Genomic DNA, 23,918 nt, shown 5'->3' with positions numbered 1-23,918 from the left:
TAGTTGGGTTAGGGTTTGGTTGAATCTGAATCGTATTTTACCATCCCAAAACTTGTTTGATTTTTTTTGTAACTTTTATTTACATGAAGGGTGTGTGAGTGTAAATTTGTAAAAGTTTCAAACGTTAAACAAAAATGTAGTTAATTGAAGCCATTAGATGAATACCTCAACAGATGTTGAAAATCTGGGGTTGGGCGGACCCCGCCAACAAAAATCCATTCCCCCATGATACATCCAAGACACTACTGACCATCCCATCTGATACTTCCAAGACTATTGATCATATTTTTTGTAGATGGTTTTTTCTCAAGGGCTGATAAAAAGAAAGCAAGATCTGTGGTTGCGTCGCCATTAATAACTAGATCTAGGGTTCCCTAGATCCGTGGGCGGCTTGTTTTTTTTTTTTTACCCCTGGTTCCGGCCCCGCAACACCCAAGTCCGGGTCCAAGTTCTCGCGCGGCTTGACGGCGCCCGGCGCGGGGGGTTTGACCTTCTCCCCTTCGCGCTCCATCGTTGTTTGTGGGTTTGACCGCCTTGGGCGTGCTGTCCCCCTGTGGGTGTCCCGGCGTGTGTTGTCCCCTTGGGGGTGTGTTGTTTGGTGCTTGCGGGGGCGCCTGGGCGCCCCTCCCTGCGGCGGGTCTTGCCCCCTTGGTTGTTTGCCGTGTCCTGGTGTTTGTCTTTGTTTGTTTATGGTGACCAAAAAAAAAAAAGAAGATAAAAAGAAAGCAAGAGTCGATTTTTCTTGACATCTTTTATTTTCGGATACATTTATGAGAGCTGGGAACGATTTGGTGTCTAAGAAACCTATTTGTTCTCTTGAATATGCTATTCATGTTGCAAAGCAAGTATTTGTAATGTTATCAAAGAACGTTTTTGGCGTTCTTATGTTTTTTCGAAAATGAAAGAATAGATTTAAGGCATTTGTTAAAACAATAATTTTTATGTTTTTAAGAATAAACCATTGAGAAAAATAGTATGAGGAACATCATTTGTGTAACATCTAAGAGTACACTTGGTAACCATTTTTTATGAGAACGACATTCTTTGCAAAAAATATTTTATAGTTTTTTTTATTAAAAAGCAATGGTCTGAGCACAATTTTGACCAATTGGTAAAATTTGTGTTAATAATACATGAGGTGATGGAGATTTTAAAATATATATCAGAAAATTCTTATAAAAAAAAATGCTCAAACATCGACGAGTAATTTATTTAAATACATAGAAGCGAGCATAGCAATGGAAAAAAACGAAGTCCAAGAATTTTTTCATAAATTCGTTCTCTCCTTTTATTTGAATGGGTGTAACTAGAGCTGGGCTAGACCAGACTTTTGCAATCCCAAACCCAGCTGTATATATTATAATCTAAGCCCATTTCCCCCTAACCCTAATTCAGGGCCAAAGATTATTATCTTTCACCCAAAGCCGTACAGGGCCTAACCAAACCCATTCCAACCCTGATTGGCCTTGTCCCTACCATTGATTGGTTATGGCACTGTCCTTGGCTCTACCTTTATCCATATTTTTAATTCACTGAGATCAAATATTAGAGACAAAATTAGGGCTAGGATTAGGTTTAAAATAAGGGCCAGGGTCAGGGTAAAAAATCGAGGACAAGCCGGGACAAGCCAGTGAGTCAAAGAGTAATCTCAGGCCCGCCCTTGGCCCTAATCAGCCCTCAAGGCTAAAATCTTGAGCCTAAGTCTTATTTGGGATCAAGGTGTCTTTAGGGCGGGTCAGGCAGGCCAAACTTGCACAGTCGCACCGCTAGGTTTATTTATAGCAAACATCACTGCGTTTCGTTTTCCCGCGCTATATACTTTTGTCTTGGGCCACGGTGATCCTATCTGGTCGTGTAACCTCCCACGCGAGAGGGCAAAAAGGAGAAACAATTGCTGGATTTCATCCGGTCCTTATCTAACGTCGCTGGTTTTATCCGTCGAAATCCAACGGTGCTGGTTTCTTAAAGCACTTACTAGTTGCTACTGCCGGCCGAGATGTTGTTTTTCGGCCCGTTCTATTATGTAACAGTTTACTGCAATGAGTATTTCCCGCGACCCGGTTGCAGGTAATCATAGACGCTTGAATTCTATAAACGAAGGATGGCGGGAAGAAATCCGATTCAAGAGAAGAGCAAATCATGGGTGTTCGTTAACAACGAAACGCCGTTATTTTATGCTGCATCAACCTAATATTTTTCTGATATTACAAAACCCTCTCATCCCCAAATTGTTATTCCTCCGAAGTCATTATACTGGAGCGAATCTTCTTCTCCTGCCTTGGAAGACCTATCATGGCTACTTCGAAGATCGTTGCAGAGTATGCCAAGTCCAATCGATCTAGCTGCAAAGAATGCTCCAAGTCCATCGCTATGGGCACTCTAAGATTAGGTTTGGTAAGCAAAGCTAGAGGGTTTGATACGACGAAATGGCATCACTTGAGTTGTTTCCCAGTCGATTATCAGAACAAGTTTTCTGTGGAGAAGATACAGGGATTTTCGGTATTAAAGGTTGGTGCAGATTTGCGACGATGGTTGTTTTTCGGTTTGAAAACTCTATATCTACTTACCTCTTTCCATTCTTTTCCGTTTCATCCAGAGTAGCGACCAGGATGCATTGAAGGAATTGCAGGTTGGATACGATAAACAAGCTGAAGGGTTTAAATTGATTTCCTGTACTTTTATCTGTTGATTTATGCGAAGAATATAGTGACGCTATTCATTTTACAGGATTCTGACAGGGGTGAAGGAAATGAAAGGACTCATAAGGAAACAGAGGTAAGAAAACTTTGTTTATCGATACCAACATGTGGTATGGTGTTTATTGTCATATGTGATGGATTTCAGGTTGGTAAAACCGATGTGGCCGAGTTTGCTGAACAAGGTGAAAGCAGTTCAAAGAAGTTGAAGGTAGTTTGATTTTCTCCTTGATTCTATGATGCTTCTGTCAAACTTCAAGAGATGAATTTTCAATGGCATGATGTTCTCTATATTTTAACCGGACAGCACTAAGTTGATCAATGCTGTTTAACCAGTACAATTGTTCAAAGGGCTTCTGAGTTTGTTGCTTAGTAAGCTTTTCTATGTGGTTACCCGCTCAGCCACATTGAAGGCTGATCACGACCATTCTGAATGTTCTGGATATGGATGGTCTAATTGATCTGGTCACTTGCTGACTTCGAAAGTCTAATTCAGTAGTATGGATCATATGCTGTACTTTGTTTTTTTTCCCACATTGATTAGGTGTATTCTAGAACTGTTAAAATTGTTGAAATATCTTTTGGCCATTTAGAGAATTCTTATGGCTGAAGTTTACTGCATATATTCAGGAATGTGTCCACATCGGATGCCAACAATTTGCCCTGTAGCAAACTCAACCCTCCGCAGTGTCAAACTTCCATGGTCTTTTTTTCTTTCCTTGTTGACAGGGGTTATTGATATTGTTTGGAATCTGAATGTATAATGCGATCAAATTTTGATTCACTGGTTAATTGTTTTTAATTTATATTTTGTATTTAGCCATTGAGATTTTTGCTGCGATCAAATTTTGATTCACTGGTGGATTGTTTTTAATGTATATTTTGTATTTAACAATGAGAATTTTGCTACACTACGCAAATCTGGCTGATTGAAGTTTTTGTTTAAAATTTTTTCAGTTGTCTACATCCAGCAATGAAGCTGAGCTGGGGGCAACTTTATCAACTTCAGATGTAAAGATAGCTTTTTCTATCTCAGATGTGAAGATTAAGTACAAGGTCTACTTTATCCTTCTAATTTTCACATGCACCTAGTCTTTATTGCTGTTAATTGGGTAAAGGTTTCAAATATCTACTTATTCATATACATGCATGATGCATGTTTGCTGTACAGGCTTTTCTTTATGTGATCAAATTTTCTTTACACATTATTTCCTTATTCAGGACGCAACGTTATTGCCAAAATGGAAGGCTTTTCAAACAATCATATTTCTTGAACGGGTGAGTTCTTTATCTCATTTATGGGATACTTTCTTACGTGACTATAACAGTTGGATTGAGACTTGAGTGTTCCATGGGTTGAATTTTTCCCTTCTCTTTGGAAGATTTGTTGTTCTGATATTTGCATGTAAATAGTTCAAATTTTCACTTGGCAAAGTAATTCACTTATCTTTATGTTTTTGTCCACCAAATCTATTTGAGCTGTTGCATCTTCCTGTTTTGATTTGTTACAGAAGTGTCTAATTGTTCATCTTCATTAGTGCACCTTTACTATTGCTACTGCCCCCTCTTCCTTTCTCAGACTTATGCTGCTTATCATGTTTTGTGTCTACTTATGTGCATAGGATGACGGTCTTCATGATTCAAGTAAAATTGCAGCTTTCGATTTTGATGGGTGTCTCGCCAATACTAATGTGAAAAGGTACTCATGATTTGACTGCATCCAGGTCCTACTGTTGAGTCCGCCAGCTTAGTTGTTTGTTGCATTGTTCAGAAAATCATTCCTTAGTTCTGTTACATACACGTAAATAGTGAAATATGCACTAGGACTAGTTGGTGAAATAAACTTGAATTCTCGATTTCCTTGTAAAAAATGTTGAATGCTTGGGACTTTGGAAATATTAAGACACTGGTATCCTATTTGATTGTGGCTGGAAGGCTGCCGATTTTAATTGATTGGAAATCTGATACTCACTTCCCCTTGACATTTCCATTCGGACCTAATTCATTGTTTTGATGGAACTTCAGCTGATTTTTGGAAAACAATATTTTGACTATTTTATGATATTATTCATTGGTTGTCTGTGCAAACCATTCCGGTATTTGCACATGGCTAGAGTATATGTTTCCATTGATTTACCTTGCCAGACCTGTTTCTCTGTGAGGCCTGCAACTTTTTATTGGGAGAAAGGGTTGAGTTCCCCTTTCCTCCCCCCCCCCCCCCAACTTCCCCCTTTTTAAAATTTGATAAGGCACTCATGTGTAGGGGACAACAGCAAGTGGAAGGGATACAGGGGATCAAACCCAACTGCCCATGCAGGTAGCTGGGACTCATCAGGGAGCAGCCACACTCATGCTGAAACTTTTCAGAGGGTATGGTGTACATGGAAAATAGTAGGTTAGGATTTTTGCTTTGGTTATATCATAGGGAAGGGAAGGAATGGAAGAGAGGCAAGAAATGAGTAGTGTAGGGCGAGGTTAGCTTGTGGGGCAGAGAAAGATGCTCAGATGAGTGAAGTGGGGAGAGTTCAATGGGGGTGTGTTTTAGTGGTTGCAGACAAATGTTAATGGGAATAGCTTTCAATCTTGTAATGGTGGTTTCCCATTAATGAAGGAGCATTCTTTTGCTTTTATAGTCCCATTGCAGTTCAAGTTTCCATTTCTCTCTGTTATTTCCCATTTTCCCCTGTTGATTGCTTCCATTGTGATTGAACTATTGGCTTGGAGAGGATTAATTTGCATTCGAAGATACTGGGGTCCTGACAAAATTTCATCAAAAAATTAAATAGATTGCTGATCAATCTGATATTACTTCTTAAATCTCAGAATTGGCCCGAATGAATGGAAACTTATGTATCCTTCAATACCAGAAAAGCTGCAAAGTTTGTACAGTGATGGCTACAAACTGGTCTGTTCCTTCTCCTTAACTTTCCTGTATCTTGGCTGTTAAAATTGTAGTTAGGTTAAATGTTACCTTCAAAAGTTGACAGGTTTTGTGACTTGTGTTTAGTTGTTGTTTGGTTAATTAATTAAATTCCTGTTTATAAATTTATGGGTTGCATCATTATTTAATTGTTAGTTTTGTCACCATTAGGTTATCTTTACAAACGAATCCAACATCGAGCGCTGGAAGAATAAGAGACAGTTAGCTGTTGACTCTAAGCTTGGTCGGCTCCACAATTTCCTTAAGCATGTGAAAGTCCCAATTCAGGTACCCTCAATTCTTTGACCTTTCATTTTATTTTATCATCATTAGGTTTCTTTTTTCTAATTACTTTCTTGTTTCCTTTCATGATGCATAAAGTTTTGACCTTTCTTTGTTCCTTTAAGGGTAAATTGGTGGCTTGGATGATTATGTAGTTCTACTAAAAGAGCTAGGGGCAAGCCTAATTTCACTAAGTAACCACCATAGCAGAAGTGAGGAAAGACATGCATAACTTAGGCCTCGTATCATGTATACTTTGGATAAAGTTGACCAGAGAGCGAGGACTCATATAACTGATCACATTAGTTGGCATATGGCTATGTTGTTAATTAAATTTGTGGATGGTGATGATACTTAAATCTTCTCATGGTATTGTCCTAAAATGAGAAAATTAATAAACTGAATCAAAACACAAGTAAGAAAGATAAATTAGGTTCCTGTTATTGTTTGTATCCCGCTCGATCATGTCTTTGGGATACTTCTACCTAAATCCAATAAGATATCTAGACTTTCTGAAAGGTTGTCTTGGTAGGATTGCTTCCTGACTTTCCAGCATTGCATCAAAAGTTTTGTTGTGGTCAATGATTTCATTGAGGATGTGCTCCATTTATCAGAGAATAAAGTTTATGGACTTATCCCCTTGGACTTCGATGTCAAGAAGTAGATTCTGCAGTCTATGGTTGGCTTCTTATTATGCCTAACTTGCCATGTACTTGTTGTACAAATGCTTAAATGTTAATGGACAATGGTAAAATGCTTAAATGTTTGTTGATTATTCAAATGCTTACAAGCAGTTTGTGCAATGTTGAGAGTGAAAGTCAATTACTAGAATTAGGGGCATAAACGCTTCTGTGAGCCCTTCACTGTTTGATGTTTTTTGGAAGACATAGTAGCCAAAAATTCAACCTAATGGTATTTGCAGACACAAGTCGGATGATCTTTTCAATTGCCCAAGTATAAAGTTGGATGGTAATAAAATACCTAATAGTCATATCAGAGTTACTACAGTAAGAGCTTTGCTAACATTTTTTTCTTCCAATGTGGATCTCCTCAAGGACTTGAATTTCTTATATGACATTATTATGATCTTTCAACGGTTTCTGCTGCTGGTGTAATGGATTCTGATTCTCTACGATTCTAACAAATCTCTGGGTATCTCTATCCTTCTCGGTGGGCTGATGAGGGGGCTCCCCACGTCTCATACCCGTAATTAGTCTTCTTATAAACTAATATAAAACTGAATAAACTCAATTTCGAAAGAAAAAACTTTACGAGACGGTTACTGCTCTACCCATTGTTGGGTACTTGGGTCCTAGCTCAGTTGGATACCAACTGGCAATGCTGGTGGCTTGTAGGATCAAACAATTACTTCAAATGAGTAAATTATTAATATTGTTTGATTCTCTGGTATACCAACTATTGCTCCTAAGTTCCCAGTTAGCATCACTTTGAATTAGATTCTCTCTTCTTTAAAACAACTACATTTGATGTAGAAATCAAAGTGTAAATCATTTACAAGTTATAGTCCCTGAGTCATGTTTTTAATTTCCACATAAAATCCTGTTATGTTGTGAAACACATGTAGAATCGCTAGATGGATCCTCTCATGATCTTGCATCAATCTCATTATCTAGATCTATTTTTTGCTGCAGACCCATTGATATTGGTAATTTGGTATCAATACCCATTAAGCAAGTTTGGCAAATACAAATGGCTCTTCTCTTTAATCTTTAATTTTTCCAGTATGTCTATAATCTATCACGTAAATGGTGTAAATAATATATACTTTTAATGTCCGAATGCAGGTTTTTGTAGCTTGTGGATTAGAAAAAACTACCAACGGAACAGAAGATCCCTTTCGCAAGCCGAAAACTGGAATGTGGAGAATAATGGAGCAACAGTTCAACTCTGGGATCCCAATTGATATGGATCAGTATTTCTCTGTCCTATCTTCATTTCTCCTGTACATTGTTTATTTATTTAGTTGATGTTCTTTTATTAATTTTAATTTTAATTTTTGGTCTCTGTACTAATGGTTTTTAAGCCATCTAATGACTTGTAAATCTTTAAACGTGTATGTATTCTGTACTATCTCATGTAATTGCATGATTTTTAACATATTTCCTTTTTATGTGAAAACTGACTTTGATATATTTTTTTTCTCCTGCGTTGTTAGATCCTTCTATGTTGGTGATGCAGCTGGGAGAAAAACAGATCATAGTGATGCAGATATCAAATTTGCTCAGGTAATGGTATCATTAGATAATTTCATCGTCCTTTGGCCCTCCAAATTTGTCTTGGCTTAAGGTGAAAAGCTAAATGAACCTGAAAGCTCTAAAATTCTCTTGTTAGAAAAAAAATGAGAAGTTTGATTCCAGTCTTTTTATTTTGGGTAGTTTTTTTTTTGCAAAAGAGAGCTTCTGGTTTTAAGCCTGTTTTACCTCCAGTCCAGTCTGTTCAGTTTAGAGAACTGGGTTGAGTCTAATGGTAGTTAGGATTATTATAGTGTTGTTTTTAATAGAATTTTATGCTATTAAATTTAGATCGATATGCCTGAGTTAGGCATATTGGTAATCAAGCAACCAAGTGTGGCTTCTTTTGGATGCAATCACATATCCTTTATCCATCTAATAAGATTACGTATCATGACGTCTGCTTCTTGGCTTCACTTGAGTAAGAATTAGTTTAATCAGCTTTTCTGTCTTTTTCTTTCTGCAGAACTCAAATCATCCAGTGCAGAACCTGGCATATATAGATTATTTTTGCCATATAGAACTCATATTTGTAGTATAATATCTTGTGGACAGATGATAGGTTATTGAAATCAACCCAACTGAAGGTTGTTTCACAGGTACACCTCATATGCAAATAGCTCTGATGCTAATGATTGTAATTTCCAATTATACATGGATAACATGACACCAGCATGCATAATGTAGAAGTGGCTCAGCATGAACCACTCTGGTAAGATTCATGAGTTGTTGTGGAAGAAAATCAAAATAAATCAGATATGGTAACTTAAGAGGTAGGTATCCACCAGTCTGAACAGTGTCAAACATAGGTTGAGCAAAGATGGAGGTAAAAGGATGCTGCCTTCAAATTTAAGCCAATTCCTAAGGATAAAATTTGAGATATGAAGACAATGTAAAACTAGAAGGTTATGGAATACCATACTACCCAGCACAGGGATTGGGCTCTGAAGTTGATCAGGTACCAGCCTTGATGGGTGAGTCTCTTTATTCCAAGTTTGGTTCAGTACTGATGGCCAGTAGAGGAGATCTGAGTTGGTGATATAATTCAAAGGCTTAGACTGCAGGGCCTCCTGCCAGCCACAAGGTCTCATTGAGTGGGCGTCTTGTTGATTCTGGTCCAATCCTCAAAAGCCCTGCTGATACAGGCTCCATATTCAAGAAAAGGGGGCGATGTTGCTGGAGAACCATTGAAGAAAACACATCTGCAGGGGGTGTACCTCGATCCTTCTTGGATGGTTATCCGCATCAAGCAGTCGTTCATTTCTGGCCCGCAAAAATTCACTGGACACAGTTGCAGTAACACAAAACAGCAGGGCTATCGCTTGATTGGAATGTGGAAGAAAGTGAAAAGAAAAGGATTGGAAAATATAAGGTAAAGGGAGATAAGGAGAGTTGGCTTTCACATTCCACCACACAAGGAATGAAAGCATTCTTTGCACTCAAGGCGATTCTTATTCATCTCACAACATTGTTGGTACTTGGTAGTGGGTCTTTAAGGGCATTACATATTTATGGATACCCATGCTAAATTAGAAACTTGATAGGAAAGAAAACAGTCAAAAGTAAAAACTTCTAAATAAAAGCTAATCCTATTTTCTAAATCTTGAATCGGAAATTGTAGAGTCAAGGTTTCTTAATAGACAACCACAAAATATCCGAAAGAAAACATCATAAAATAGAAACTACACTAAATTTTCTAAATCCCCATGCATGTACAAAATTGCCCTACTAAAACTTTCTGTATATAATCTGGTCTTGGGCTGCACAGGATCTCCTAGTAGCACCCACCCCAAGGCAACACAGGGAGCTGTGACACTGTTCATTTGAACAGTGTTTGGCCTCTTTTTCTTCATGATTTGTCCTATATCAATACTTCACACACACAGTATGTGGCAGTTGTACCCCAGAATTTTTTTTTTTTTGGGGGGGGGGGGGAGGGGTCAGAATCCCATCTTCATCTCTAACACATCAAACACCAAGTACTGACCATTATTGTCTGATCCATTGACAGACCTAGCTGATTGTAGTGTTAAAAGTTAAAGAGGATGCTAGGCAAACCATAAGTAGTTAGGGTGACGGTTTACTTGAGTGACTTTGCTACATTCTTGACAGATGGTTCAAATTACAATCTTGTTAAGGCACACGTTTCATACTGATTGGTGCCATATTGTAAAATACTGCTAATGTCATGCTACGCATCCTGCATTGCTGCCTGCATGTTAGATGATTTTCTTGCATACAGTTAAGCGACAATTGCCTGTTGCTAGTCTATTTTAACTGAGAGTAGATCTCTTCTCTTCCTTAATTCTCTTTAAGTGTCATCAACTCATTATTACTAGAATTCTCTGATGGGTGTTTTTCTTGTTTCCTTGTATTTAGTGAGGGGTGGGTGCAAAACTAGGGATGATGAAGTTAAAAATTACCATATTGGAGCTGATTTCAGAGTAATTCCAATTTATAATTAGTTACTAGAAAGTTCTTTGAGGTGGCACAGCCATGTTCAATGGTGATCCTCCATTATGGAGTTATCATTTGATTCAGATAAAAGGAACTAAAAGAACCCAGGGTAAATCTGAAATGACCATGGGAAAGACATGCATAGCTTAGGCCTTGTATCAAATATGATTTCAAATAGAGCTGATTGGAGGCCAAGGATCCATGTAACTAAACCCATGTAGTTGAGACAAGTCTCAGATGTTATTATGTTATATTTGATGATAAACTTAGAAACTACTCCATTGTGGCTTGGGGGAGGCTAATAATTTCAGAGGACTGTTGTACTTTCAAGGAGACTATTCCATAAGAAATCTCGTCATATTTTATGCATGATCATTGAATTTTTGCCTATTGTTTGTATCTCTTTTTCCAATCCTTTCATTACCCAAAATATGCAGTGTTGCAGTTTTATGCTGTCTGTCTGAATTTGTAAGGACCTTGGCTTCCATCTATTACAAGGGCTCAGGAGTTTGCTGTATCTTAGTTGGCTCTGTTAATTTCTTCTACTTTCTCCCTCATTGTAGGCACTTAAATTGAAATTCTATGTTCCGGAGGACTATTTTGATGCATAGTGAACTTGCTGGCAATTGGCTTCAAACAGAATTGTGTTCCATATCAATTGCCTTCTTGACTTTCAAGTTTTCAACTACTGCTTTTGGTGCTGCCTCACGTAAGGACCAACATGCCAAGTCTTAAGATACTTGTCACTGCATGTAAATCTCCGAGCTGGTAAGATTAGCAGATTCACTAGGACTGGTAACTGTGAAGCTAGCAGATTTAAGTGGGGATAAGCTTTTTTTTTGTTATAAAGTGGATAATTTAGACAGTTCCATTTTACCAAATGATCTTAATGCCCCTGACAGCCTTGAGGTTGCAATTTCTGCTGGTAAATTTTAACTTTTATTCGATCCACCTGATGATAGAAGTTGGTTGTGATTTCATCGAAGAGGGAAATATTCAGCATTTGACAATATATTATTATTGATTCAATTGCTGGATTATCTGAAGAAAGCTAGTGTTGAATTCACATTATTTTTTTCAAGTTTTATCCCAACCAGGGAAATTACGGATCTGAAACGGGTCCAACCAGCTGTGATCCGGTTCCATTTCAGATCTGTTGGGAAAATTTTGCCGAAACCATAGTAAGCCAAATTAGATTGTCATCTAGAATAGAGGTAACAGGGATCAAAATACCAAAGCTAGAAGCACATCCACGAGTAGATTACCTGTGTTTATAAATGCATTGAACTTCGAGTTAATGAATGCATACGGGAAGAAATGCTTCCCGATTCGTGGTAAGGGATTCCTGTGGTCAGAACTCAGAAGAGGGTTGAGAGATTGTGAGGAAAAGTCTATAGACAAATGAGATGTACGTTACGGGAGTAACTTCCTTGAACTGTACGCTCACTGATGAAATCGATGGAGGATACACATTTATATACAGGTGAACACGAACCTTTATTTCATTTTTTTGATGAACATGAACTTTCTATACCACCATATCATCAATTAATTAACATTCAGGGGTTGTTCAATTGGTAGCTAAATCTCAATAACACTTCAGCCCCATCACATTCCACTCACACCAAAAGAAGCATCAAAGCCCGTTGCATTAGGAGGTCGCGAGTTCAAGCCTTCTTGTCCACATCTTCCCCGTGGGAGCTGAACGGGAGTTGGGCGTATGAACCAGTCTTTGTATTTTATTATTGCAAGTTCTAATAGTTCATTATCATCTTAATTTTTGGTACGAGTCACAAAGCTCAAGATCTATTTGTTCTTTTTGGGGCAACAAATTAGTTGTCTACCAACGTAGAAGACTTGGAAGTAGAACCCTTTCAAAAAACACAGTGAAACTGAAAGTGTGAGACTATTAAAGAAAGAACATGATCCAGGCATTATTGATCTCTCACCAGAACATCAATAAATCACAGAAAAGCCATGCTTCCCTATTTCGATGTGGCATGGACCATGCTCCCATCAATCTCTCCATCGAGAATTCCGTGTCGGGTCAAAACTATCTCCTTCACCAGATTTCTGTATGTGAAGGGACGAACTGCCGCCCGCAAGAAATGCTCAGGTGGGACCTTGCTCTTCTTAACTCTCTTCCTCCAAGGACCATAACCCAAATACTTCCACTCTTCTTCACTCACCTTCACTCTCCCCAGTCTCTCAGTAGTTCTCTTACTTCCCTCTTCCCCACTATTCTCCATCTCCACCTCCACCTCCTCTTCCTCCTTGCTCTGCTCCTCCATTGTTCTCAGTTGTTTCTTGTAGAACTTAGTTGACACTTCTACACTTCTCTTAACTAGATTTTCCATTGCTTCATTGCTTCTAACTGCCTTATTGAACTCCTCATCCCAGTACTTCTCGTTCTCTTCCACACTCAATGTTTCTCCTTTAATCCCCAATGCATCCTCGGTGTCTTCATCTTGCTCCTCCTCCTCCTCCTCCTCATCATCATCATCATCGTACACTTCAGCATCATCATCATCTTCTTCTTCTTCTTCAATCCAATCAGTAGTTATCTCTGTTTCACCTGCAGCATTTTCATCTTCATCTGGAGCATCACAACCCAATTCCATCTCCTCCAGCTTCTCTTTCCATTCCTTGGTATAAGGATGCAAGATGTCAACGGGATGGTTCGTCAACAAAAACTCCAAGCATTTCGACTTCCCCTCATCACTCAGCTTCTCATAAGCTTTCACCACATCGTCGACAAATGCTTTAGGGTTTACCTTAACAATCTTGCACAACCCACCGAAGTAAGTGCACAGCTCGACCCTGTTGTCTTCATTTCTCAACTCGAAGAGAAAATCATTTTCAGTTCTCGGATCGAGCAAAGGTCCTAATGTTCTAAAGAAATCGTCCTGGGGTTCAAATCTGCATTGAAACACTGGCCTCTTGACGTAGATAATATCAGGCCGCATCCACGCTGCGCACTGAGTAATCAGAGATCTAGTTCTGTTTCCGAGTCGACCCATTAGTTTCCACTTGTCTAATCTCTGCTTCCCAGCTTCTAGGACAACCTCAGATACAAGAGTCCATTGCTGCCATGGCTGTTCTGTGATTCTCCAACTGGGATGCCGAACAAAAACCCAGAAATATTTAAACCCAATAGATCTATCCAAGGCTTTTAATCTCCGAGAAAAATCGTTCGCCATGTCAAACTGTTCGATTTTCTCCCATTCCTCCTGATCTCGAACTTCTCCAATGAGGGAAACGCACTCATCAGACATTCGACCACGGATAGGATCACCAACGACGACTCCACGCCATGAGTATGGTCCATATTGGCCGTACTTGTACCAGTCGTAAGGATGTCGCAGATTAGGATCATCTTTCTCCATGAACCGAACCATGCGGTCGTAACCAAGACCAATCATTTGAAGCTCTTCCTCTGAGAAACTATCTGCATGGCTACGATTAGGGTTTTTTAGCCGGTAGAAAAGGTTCTCTGCAATTCTCTTGCTTTTCTTGCGAGCGTTCTTCTTGGCTTCTCTCCGGAGCTCTGCGCTGCCTTCGATTCGGCCGGTGGAGGGACCTCCAGGTTTCTTCTTGCTTCGACCGGCGAAAACCTCGACATTTCGATGCTGCTTGGCGTTCTTGTGGGAGATACAGATGTCCCTGGAAATTGCTTGAATGACGAGATTTCTTGGGCTTGTTTTAAAAGGAATCTGGGTAAGAACTAGGGTTTTGGAAGGAGGGTCTGGGAGCCGTTTCAACTTCGTCCATTGGAAGAACTGAGGAGAAGGGTTTAGGGTTTTAGGTAAACCGTAATCGTGCGCTAGCATTTAGACAATGAGCGGCTAAAGAGGGAAGCAAAAGCTCCGGCAAGTAACAGAAAACCCCGGGTGAAGAGGGAGATAAGGGGATCTCAAGGCCTTCCGCTTTTCCAAGATAGTAAGGTAGTAAGATAGTAAGATACATGTTTACCAAAAAAAAAAAAGATAGTAAGATACACAAGGTGTTTTTTTACGTTAATACCCTCCGGGCCCACTTCTGTCTGATTAACGCTTCTATGAGTAGTGAAACTAATCGAACGGCTCTTATCATTTATTGGCTTGGTGAATTGATACCCATCAAATGGCTCAGTGAGAATATAGACAGTTATGACAAACGTGGCAAGACTGACATGATTTGATTAGGATTTGTTGAATGCTTAATAGGAAGAGAGCAAACGCGAGATAAGAAGACTGAAACCAAGCCAAGAAGGCAAGAACAGATTTCTTGCAGCTCTCTCGTCTCTCCAGGTCTTTTCTCCAGATTGCTCCGATGAGTTTCGTTTCTCTAACGAGGTATAGCAATTCGTTGTTCTTTCTTCATTTGCATACTTCATTTCGTCCGTAGCTCCTTTTCAAATCTGATTATCTGAATTTGGTGTGGCTTTCAATTGGAGCAGCAATAGTTGTTGCTCGATTGGTTGGAGCTTTTCGAGCTCTTTCGCGAAGTTAGGGTTTCTGCCACATGAAGACTCAGAAATTAGGGGATATTTCAAAAGAAGATTGACTCAGAAGAGATTTCCAAAAGCTTGTTCATCGTCTTCAGGTATGATTCTCCATTTTTCTTCAATATCCCTTTCTGGCTTCTACCTTTTTTAACAATTTTTTGGTCCAAGACACTGTTGCGAATGTCGCACTTTTCAATGTGGTGTTCCAATTGTCTAACTAGGCTTGTCACCCAAAGTTTCTGAATTCTGATTCCTCTCTGTTCACAAATTTTTTTGATATTTTCCTTCATTGGGTTTGTCCTTTTCCATCGGTACAGCGGGTATCTACATCTCTCACTTTTTACTAAATTTAAGGCTCCATTGTCACTAAACATCAGTTTTCTTAGCATCAGATGCTGTTTCGTCATTAATTTTCTCTACTGTGTTAATTGATTATTATATTTTTGCTCCAAAGTGTACTGAGTTTTCATTCTTGAACTTATTTTGCTGGAATTTTATAGTGTTTCTCGTGGACCGATCCTTTATTGACATAACAAATGTAAATCTACCTTCATGGTTGGACTTTGTGGAATTTAAAAATGTAATAACTCTTAAGGCTTTAGATCCAACTATTGTAATTGCTTGATTCTAGTTTGAGCTTAGCTTCATTTTAGTGTTGTAAGCTTTCTTGGTGATCTCATGTTAGGTGCTTTGACTTCGTGAATTAGTTTTTCTATTAATGTCCAGTGGCACTGGTATATGTGGTGCTTGTTACAAAATCTAGTTCTTATCAACAAACCTTCCTTATTGTGTTCTTTTTTTCTTCCTCTTCCAATTTTAATGCTCTTCCAGAACCACTCTTAGTCAAGGCTGCAAGAGGATTTTCTGTCAGTCGGCCTCCTGCATGGATGATGCGACAAGCAGGAAGGTATATGGCTGTTTATAGAAAGCTTGCAGAGAAATACCCGTCCTTCAGAGAGAGGTCAGAGACAGTTGATCTCATTGCGGAAATCTCTTTGCAGCCTTGGAATGCTTTCCATCCTGATGGAGTCATTATTTTCTCTGACATACTTACACCTTTACCTGCAATTGGTATCCCCTTTGACATAGAAGAAATAAAGGGCCCTGTTATTCATTCTCCAATTTCTTCTGAAGAAGGATTGAAAGCCTTGCATCCCATTGACTTGGATAAACTTCATTTTGTGGGAGACTCTCTAAGAATATTACGTCAGGAGGTAAAGTCTTTCTGTTGTATAAAATAGATGAGGCTCTTCTTGTTCTGTTTTGTTGATCCATACCATGTTGGCATTACGGTTTCCCTTAAATGTTGTGCGTTTTGTATCCTTGGTCTCACACATTATGTTAAAGCATTGTGATGTTTCTTTTTCACTCATTCCAATATCCACGACTGTAGGTTGGAGAGAAAGCAGCAGTCCTGGGTTTCGTAGGAGCTCCATGGACAATTGCTACATATATAGTGGAAGGGGGTACTACTCGCACATATAAAACCATAAAAAACATGTGCCATACAGAACCGCATGTACTGAAGGCTCTTCTGTCGCATCTAACGCAAGCAATTACTGACTATGTCATCTTCCAGATAGATTCTGGGGCCCAATGTGTACAAATCTTTGATTCATGGGGCGGACAACTATCACCATATATGTGGGACCGTTGGTCAAGACCTTATATTAAACAGGTAACTAGAGTTCCTTATGTCAATTTTGGTACGTTAAATAATTTCTTCTTCTTTTTGCTTCAAGATTTTAGGCCCTTTTTCTTTTTCTTAGTTTGAACTTTGAGAGTTTGCCACTAGAATAGAAGCATATTTTATGAATAAATTAGGGAATCACATTTGTAGGCAGGTCAGTTCCATACTTTATCTTTCTGTAGAAAATTCTCTTTAAATGCTTTTTAAACATTTGCAGAGTTTTTCTTGGACCTATCATAAATATTAAGATGCATAACATGAAGTTGCAGTTTTCTGTTGCATTGTTTACTTTGCAATTTAATATTTTGTATAGAACTGCACTAAAAGCCTCAAGGCCACAACTTTCAACCAAAGACCTTTTGAACTTCTCAGTATGAGACACAGACACAGACACAGCCCCCTTTGTTGCTGTATGTTCTCCCCTCACCCAAAAAAAAAAAGAGAAAAATTCTTCTTTATGTTTCTCTTGTGAAAAGGCAAATTTTCACGCAATGCTCCCATTGGGTGATCCTGATTTTAAACATGTATATTGTTCATGAAATTAAAGTGACCGCAAGCGCACGGTATCATGTAGCTAACAGGTTGATCTTAGGGAGATATACCACTTTAGAATTTAACTTCTTAATGGTAATGTGAGAGTGCAAGGATTCAAATTTTTTAACTAATTAATTAAACTAAATTAGCAGATCTAAATGAGCGGTCCTAATACATACATCTAATGTAATCGAATTGAGACTAAAAATAAAAGAGACATAACCTAACCATTTATCATTCAATAAATAAAAAAAATGCATAAATAAAAGCAAGAATAAAATATGCGAACAATAAATAAATAAACAAATAAAAGGGAAGTGATCCGAGTGTCAGTTCTGAATCGAGAGAAGGGGAGTATAAGTATATAATTAAGATTACTTTGATCGTGGACCCTTTGCCATAGCTTACAATTCACTGATCGGGGGAACGAATATTAAAGAAAAAGAAATGCATAAAGTAAATAACAGAACAAATAACAAAGTAATAAATGGACAAGGGAAACCTTAACCAAATAGAGGCACGATTGTATGCATCTTAGATCAATGACCCAAAGGATAGGAAAACAATAAATAAATATTGAAAAGTAAATCTTAAGTTTAGAATATGGAGAGGTAGACAGAAGCGGGAATGGAGGGGGGAGAGAAGATTATTGATGAAGGCTACTTACTTGCATCCTTGAATCTCGATTAATAATAAAAAAAAACTTCAATGATTGATTTGAATCTCAACCAACCCTAACAACCAGATCTGGAATTGTCCAAATCTACAATTGCTAGACCTAGAGAAAAACAAATTTTCTTCAAAATTGAAACTTGAAACTTGAAATTTGAACTCGAAATTGAAATTGAAATTGCATTGATCATGCATTGATCAAAAGAAAGAAAATACACTTGCATAAAATACACTAAATAACTTGAATATTCATTGCATTACATAGAAAAATTGAACCTAAACATTCAATCTAGAAACTAGAATCCCACAAAGCAATTAAAGATCTAGAGAAAACTTAAACAAGTTAAAGAGGAAAGAAGTGTAGAGGGCCTAAAAAAATCTGAAGAGAAAAAAGTGTTGAAGGCCTAAATAACTAAAGAAAAGTATAACCGGGTCTAGAGGAAGGGTTTTATGGGGTGGTGTGGGGTGGAATAATAATAATAATAATATAATATGTAATAATGATATAGATGGGTTAAAGAATAAAGGAAAAGAAAAAAATAAGAAACAATTCGTTTGAGAGTGTGGAGAAATTTTTCGTTGCGTGGAGGTGGGGGAGGAGAATTACTTTTGAAGTTGTGGGTTCATTGGGAAAAATAAAATAGTGAAAGAAATAGAAAGTGGGGAGAGATAAAAACAATTAGGGAAATAAAAAAAATCTAATAGAACAAAATCTTCTAGAAAATCTTAATCTTTGACTACTTGTGGGCCCCATACATTTTTCAATTACAATAAATTAAAATAAAATAAAAATTCTAACTAATCTTAGCCGTAGATCAAAATTGGCTTCTTTATTTCAAATATTCTTGGGTTGGCCCATAATGCCGTCATGCTCCAATTGGCCTTTTGCCTTGAGTTTGAGTGGCCCCATGCGTGTTTGCATGTTTCGTACCCAAAACTCCAAATATTTGCTCAAATCTTGAAAAATCCTAAAATCTGCAAAAACAACATAAAATCCAAGATAGCTCCACTCTAAATATGTAAAATGCATGCTTGATGCCATAAGATTTCACACATAAATGTGCTCATCATATAAGTGCACCCTCCACTTGATAAACATGGAGAAAGTTCTTTGCAAGGCTTGGATAGAGAGGAAGCATCTTGAGTGCCTTTGGAAGTAGAACGATGAGTTCCTTTGGAAGCAGAACCATGAATGCCTTTGGAAGCATAATCCATTATAGACTGCCCATATTTTTTCATATTCCCTTGTATTTTTAACTGTCTACATGCTTTCGATCATTTTGCATTAATTAAGGCTTAGTTGATTTCAAGGCTTTATTTGGCTGCAGTGCCAATGCAGTTGGCCACTTGTCCCTGGAAATTGACATGTGATGAGGAATTCTTCGCACTACCTCTGCACAAGGTTTGAGATCTCAGTCTCCAGCATGGTCTTGGCAAAGACCAAACTGAGTTGTCATTAAGATGATGTGCTTTTTCTAAAAACACTTCCAGCCCCTGGTTTCAGTGTCCATATGAATCAGGTCATTAAACTTCCTATATGCGTGGTTGGAACCCTTTTTTCTTCAATATATATACCAAATTGGTGGTATGGCATATACCCAATCTCCTCCAAATGTTGTTGTTGAGCAACAAATCCTCCTGTTCCAACCTAGTTTGTGTTAGATTTGGAGAAAATAGGAGATTTGGGAGGTTTTTCTTCAAAAACTTACAAATCTAATTGAGTCTCTTGAGAGTTTCTTTTTCGTGGGATTAATGTCCCTCTAGTGTTGGTAGAAATTTCAACAGTGACAAGTTGAGTTTTGGTATTAATATATTGTGGAGTGTAATATTTCACCAATACGGAACCCTGGACCAAAGTTTTGGTTGAGATTATGTTCTTTTCCTGTTTTGTGGCTGGTTCGTCAGTAGCTTGAAATATCAAGATGCTTATCTTAATGAAACATTGAACTATGCCTATGCCTCTGAACAAAAATTTGGCCTACTGTCGATCAGGTGTTTGCTTTCGATTCTCCTATTGATCCTGTGGGTGATGGTCCTGCAATTGTGGAGGTTGTTGGAGAGCAAGACCCCCCTCCGGTGTCCTTGGGAGATTCTCCCCCTATTTTGGAGAGTGGGAACTCTCATCATGACGGTTGCAGGAGAAACATTTGTACCACTAAGGGGCGATACTTGTTTTATTGTGAAGTTTACGGGGGAAAAAAAAGAAGGAAAAAGGAGTAGAGGGAAAAATTAGTGTCTGGTCCAGTCTTTTGGACTAGCCATCTAATCCCTTTTCATTTTGCTGTCTAGTTCAGTGCCTTCGGTTGGCTTTGTCTGGTCTCAGCCCTTGATTTCGCTTGAATATCTTTCCCCCTCCCCTTCTTTCCTTTGGTAATGAATTCTTTATTCATCCAACCAAATTTTGGCCTACCTGATCCCCATTGCAGAATTAGGGTTGGACAAGAAGCCCATCTTGTATGGATTAATACTTCTAAACAAATTATAGTTTGATCAGTTTCTGGTGTTGCAGTACTGGAATTTTCTCTTCTTTCTCCTGTTGCTTGGATGATAGAACATAACATCAGTCGTATAAAGCATCTGTCTCATAAATTTTTTTTGTTGGATAGGATGCTACATTTATTCCTTATGCCATTGTTAAAATAACTACAATCCAAAAATCTGGAATCAATAAATTCGCTTCTATATTTATTCATTATGAAGTTATTCTGTTATTATTCATCTCAAAAAAAAAAAAAAAAAATACTTCTATTAGAAGCCTCTGCTTAATATAGATAGCTTTCCCTTGTACTCTCTCTTGCTTTTATGTCTTTGAACACTGTGGATTGTAAATCCGGATTCAATAAATTTACTTCTATTAGAAGCCTCTGCCAATTATAGATTGCTTTGCCTTGTACACTCTCTTGCTTTTCTGTCTTTGAACATAATTTTTATGTTGATTAAACTGCAGATTGTGGATGCATTACAAAAAAAGTACCGCCACATACCTCTAGTCCTCTACATCAATGGCAATGGTGGCCTTCTTGAGCGCATGCAAGGAACTGGGGTTGATGTCATCGGTCTTGACTGGACAGTGGATATAGCAGATGCGAGGAGGCGATTGGGTAGTGGAGCTACTATGCAAGGAAATGTTGACCCCGCATTCCTGTTTTCACCACATCATGTCTTGACGGATGAAATTCTAAGGTTGGTTCTGTCAGGTTTTGGATTTTGATAGTGTTAAGGATTGAACTTACCTTGTGTGTTGCTGCTACACTGTAAGAATGTATTGAGCTAGAATAGCTTCAGAGTGAGATTTGTCCAGCATTGCATGCTTCATCTGGCCATGGGTTGAACAGACCTGACTGGATATCGTCTTTCAGAGCAGCATTTTGTTTGTAGACAATCTGATGGCCAGGATGATCTTCCAAGCTTGGCAGTCTGTGTTCTGTCACTTGTCATAATCTAATTGTACAACCATGGTGGCAGGATTCTCTTGTCTGTCATATCCTCATTGAATATGAGTATGAGGTTGCATACGTAACACTTGATCTTATTGAATTGCTGAAGTGTAGTCAATATGATGGCCAAGGTGGCTTTGGATTATTAGGTAGCACTCATGAAAATGCATCTTTCCAGAATTTTCTCTTCTGCATATAGTGTGAGGTGAACTCTTGAACTTTCACTCGTAATTCTCCAGCCAATCTCTCTTTGAGGAAGAAGGGGTTTTCAAGTAACATGATACTTGATATTCTCAGGGCTCTGATTTTGAAGAATTATAGGGGTCAAAACTGCATCTCTGACTGGTAATTTCCTAGGGTCTTCTTATTGATATACTTAGCTATGGGATTTGACATTCCTTACCACCTGCAGCTTACTCTTCTCTCATAATTCTGACAATTGTATTATCTTTTTGGTTTCTGTTGCTGCTTTTCTCCGTTTCTGACTTTATTAATTAATCACGGAGATAGGATTAGTTGACAGTAGCAGTTTATTAACCACATTAAGAGTCTTGAGTGGTGGATGAATTCTCTGCTTCGTATCTGCTAGAAGTTCACTATGGAATTGATTTCTCAAGCGTGGATTATGTTTCATTTAGACTGACACAAACTGTATGACAGGGTTGTAAGATTTGCTGGTCGAAGGGGACACGTCCTCAACCTTGGGCATGGGGTGCTTGTTGGGACCCCTGAAGAATCTGTTGCTCATTTCTTCGATGTTGCAAGAAGCTTGAAGTATGATTCTTTGGACGAGGATTTCATGGTGAAGAAACTTAAGGTGGTAGTTTGAAGATGGATTACTGGAGATTGTAACTCTCGGAGAAATTTTTTTTTCTTTCTGTTCCCTTCCTGTTTCCCTTTTTTCAGTGGGCTTCAGTTGAATTTTTCTCCTCTGCATGGTGAACCACTGGTAGCTTGAGCTCGGATAGACAGGTTGGTCATCAATGGATCTGCTTCTGCTTCTCGACAAAGCTGTCTAATATCTCATCAGTAACGGTCCTACCCTTCAAGAGATGTATGGAATTGTCTTGAGCATATTGGAATCAGAAGTTGCAGTTTCTTGTTAACGAAATGTTTCCTTGTTTTGTAACCTGTCCATACCCTTTATCTGTCTAATGTCTCATCAGTAAAGGTCCTACCCTGTAAGAGATGTATGGAATTGTCTTGAGCATATTGGAATCAGAAGTTGCAGTTTCTTAACGAAATGTTTACTTGTTTTGTAACCTGTCCATCGCGTTTAGCTTAACCCTTTGATTCCCATTAACAGTTTTGGTTATTATTAGAATTCTTTACATGTGTGCCTCCATTTTCATTACAGGGTCACTCTATCAAAATCAAATTCTTGCAAAGACCCACTCTAGCATGGAATGTGTTAACTTGAAAATCTATCCATAACAAAAGGATGTGTTAACTTGGGACGTTATTGTATGTTTTACACTTTAATAAACCATTTTAATTCATATGTGAAATGACCAATGTACCCTAATTTAATGAAATTACCATATTATCCTTAAATCATGATCCCGTATCACTTTTTTTTTTTTTTTTTGGTAAAGATCCCCATCTCCTTGACATGGGTCATTGTGATTCTTTAAGGGTGACGTGCAAAAGTCAGTTGTCAACTAGAGCCCCATAGAAAGAGGATTGTCTAGAAAGATAATTGGTTTTAACTAGTCACCCTTTTTGGCTTCTTGGTAACCCTCTCCATTCTTCCCTCTTGCTCTTCTTGCCCCTCTCTCTCACACTTGCAACACATCCTTCCTTGCAACTGAGCTTTCCCTTTGTTCTCTTTCTGATTTTAATTTTGAAATAGCCAAACATTATTAATCTTTTAAAAGCATATGATCATGGGAAGTTTTATATATTTATTAGAAAAATAAAGCCCATCCATTCCTACAAAAGTTCTTATCAGAAAAAAATAAAATAAAATCCATACTAAAGATTGGATGGAGTGACTCGTCAGTTCCATACAGAGTGATATAGATAAAGTCAAGCGGATATGTTTGGCCCAACTAAAATCAAGATAAAACCAAACCAAACATGGTCGAACCGCAATTGGAGTAGCAAACCTAAGAGATGACTACTTTCCTTAAAATAAGGAATAAACATTTCAGTTAAGGTAAAATAACCAAACTGTTAATAGAGTTCTGGCCAGACTCAATTACCACAATTTGAATACAATCTATCCTAGCAAGGATCTAATGAAGGTATTCCAGTGGGAATGAATCACTGCATTCCCTCAGCTATAAAGGCTCACATCATTATCACCTCAAGATAAGTTCTCTAGGTGATTCATTTTAAAAAAAGTCTGGTTCTTTTGATCGACTAGGCATTTCAATTAAGGTAAAATAACCAAACTGTTAATTGAGTTCTGGCCAGACTCAATTACCACAATTTGAATACAATTCTATTCTAGCAAAGAATCTAATGAAGGTATTCCAGTGGGAATGAAT

At 38.2% G+C, this 23,918-nt stretch overlaps 3 protein-coding genes across 3 annotated transcripts; 2 read left to right on the top strand and 1 right to left on the bottom strand.

The window, feature by feature from the left end:
- Positions 1 to 2,025: 2,025 nt before the first annotated feature.
- On the top strand, positions 2,026 to 11,847 carry LOC149014201 (phosphoesterase). The gene is made up of 12 exons (XM_089158071.1): positions 2,026 to 2,508; positions 2,597 to 2,629; positions 2,728 to 2,775; positions 2,845 to 2,907; positions 3,654 to 3,752; positions 3,918 to 3,974; positions 4,319 to 4,395; positions 5,520 to 5,601; positions 5,788 to 5,904; positions 7,704 to 7,831; positions 8,075 to 8,144; positions 11,171 to 11,847. The coding sequence occupies exons 1-12, from the start codon at positions 2,293 to 2,295 to the stop codon at positions 11,216 to 11,218; spliced, it is 1,038 nt and encodes a 345-aa protein (XP_089014197.1). The 5' UTR covers positions 2,026 to 2,292; the 3' UTR covers positions 11,219 to 11,847.
- An 84-nt stretch (positions 11,848 to 11,931) lies between these two features.
- LOC149014200 (uncharacterized) lies at positions 11,932 to 14,539 on the bottom strand. Its single transcript, XM_089158070.1, has one exon. It carries the CDS (start codon positions 14,435 to 14,437, stop codon positions 12,593 to 12,595), a length of 1,845 nt encoding a protein of 614 aa, XP_089014196.1. The 5' UTR covers positions 14,438 to 14,539; the 3' UTR covers positions 11,932 to 12,592.
- A 249-nt stretch (positions 14,540 to 14,788) lies between these two features.
- HEME1 (Uroporphyrinogen decarboxylase) lies at positions 14,789 to 22,760 on the top strand. The gene is made up of 6 exons (XM_089158069.1): positions 14,789 to 14,941; positions 15,046 to 15,191; positions 15,925 to 16,307; positions 16,487 to 16,771; positions 20,937 to 21,172; positions 22,087 to 22,760. The coding sequence occupies exons 1-6, from the start codon at positions 14,919 to 14,921 to the stop codon at positions 22,253 to 22,255; spliced, it is 1,242 nt and encodes a 413-aa protein (XP_089014195.1). The 5' UTR covers positions 14,789 to 14,918; the 3' UTR covers positions 22,256 to 22,760.
- The last annotated feature ends 1,158 nt before the right edge of the window (positions 22,761 to 23,918 follow it).

Source organism: Hakea prostrata, chromosome 6, assembly GCF_041222555.1.
Source record: "Hakea prostrata isolate BN-2017 chromosome 6, UWA_Hpros_2, whole genome shotgun sequence".
NCBI classification, from domain to species: Eukaryota; Viridiplantae; Streptophyta; class Magnoliopsida; order Proteales; family Proteaceae; genus Hakea; species Hakea prostrata.
Note: the sequence above shows the minus strand (reverse complement) of the source record. Positions and strands in the feature narration are given on the sequence as shown.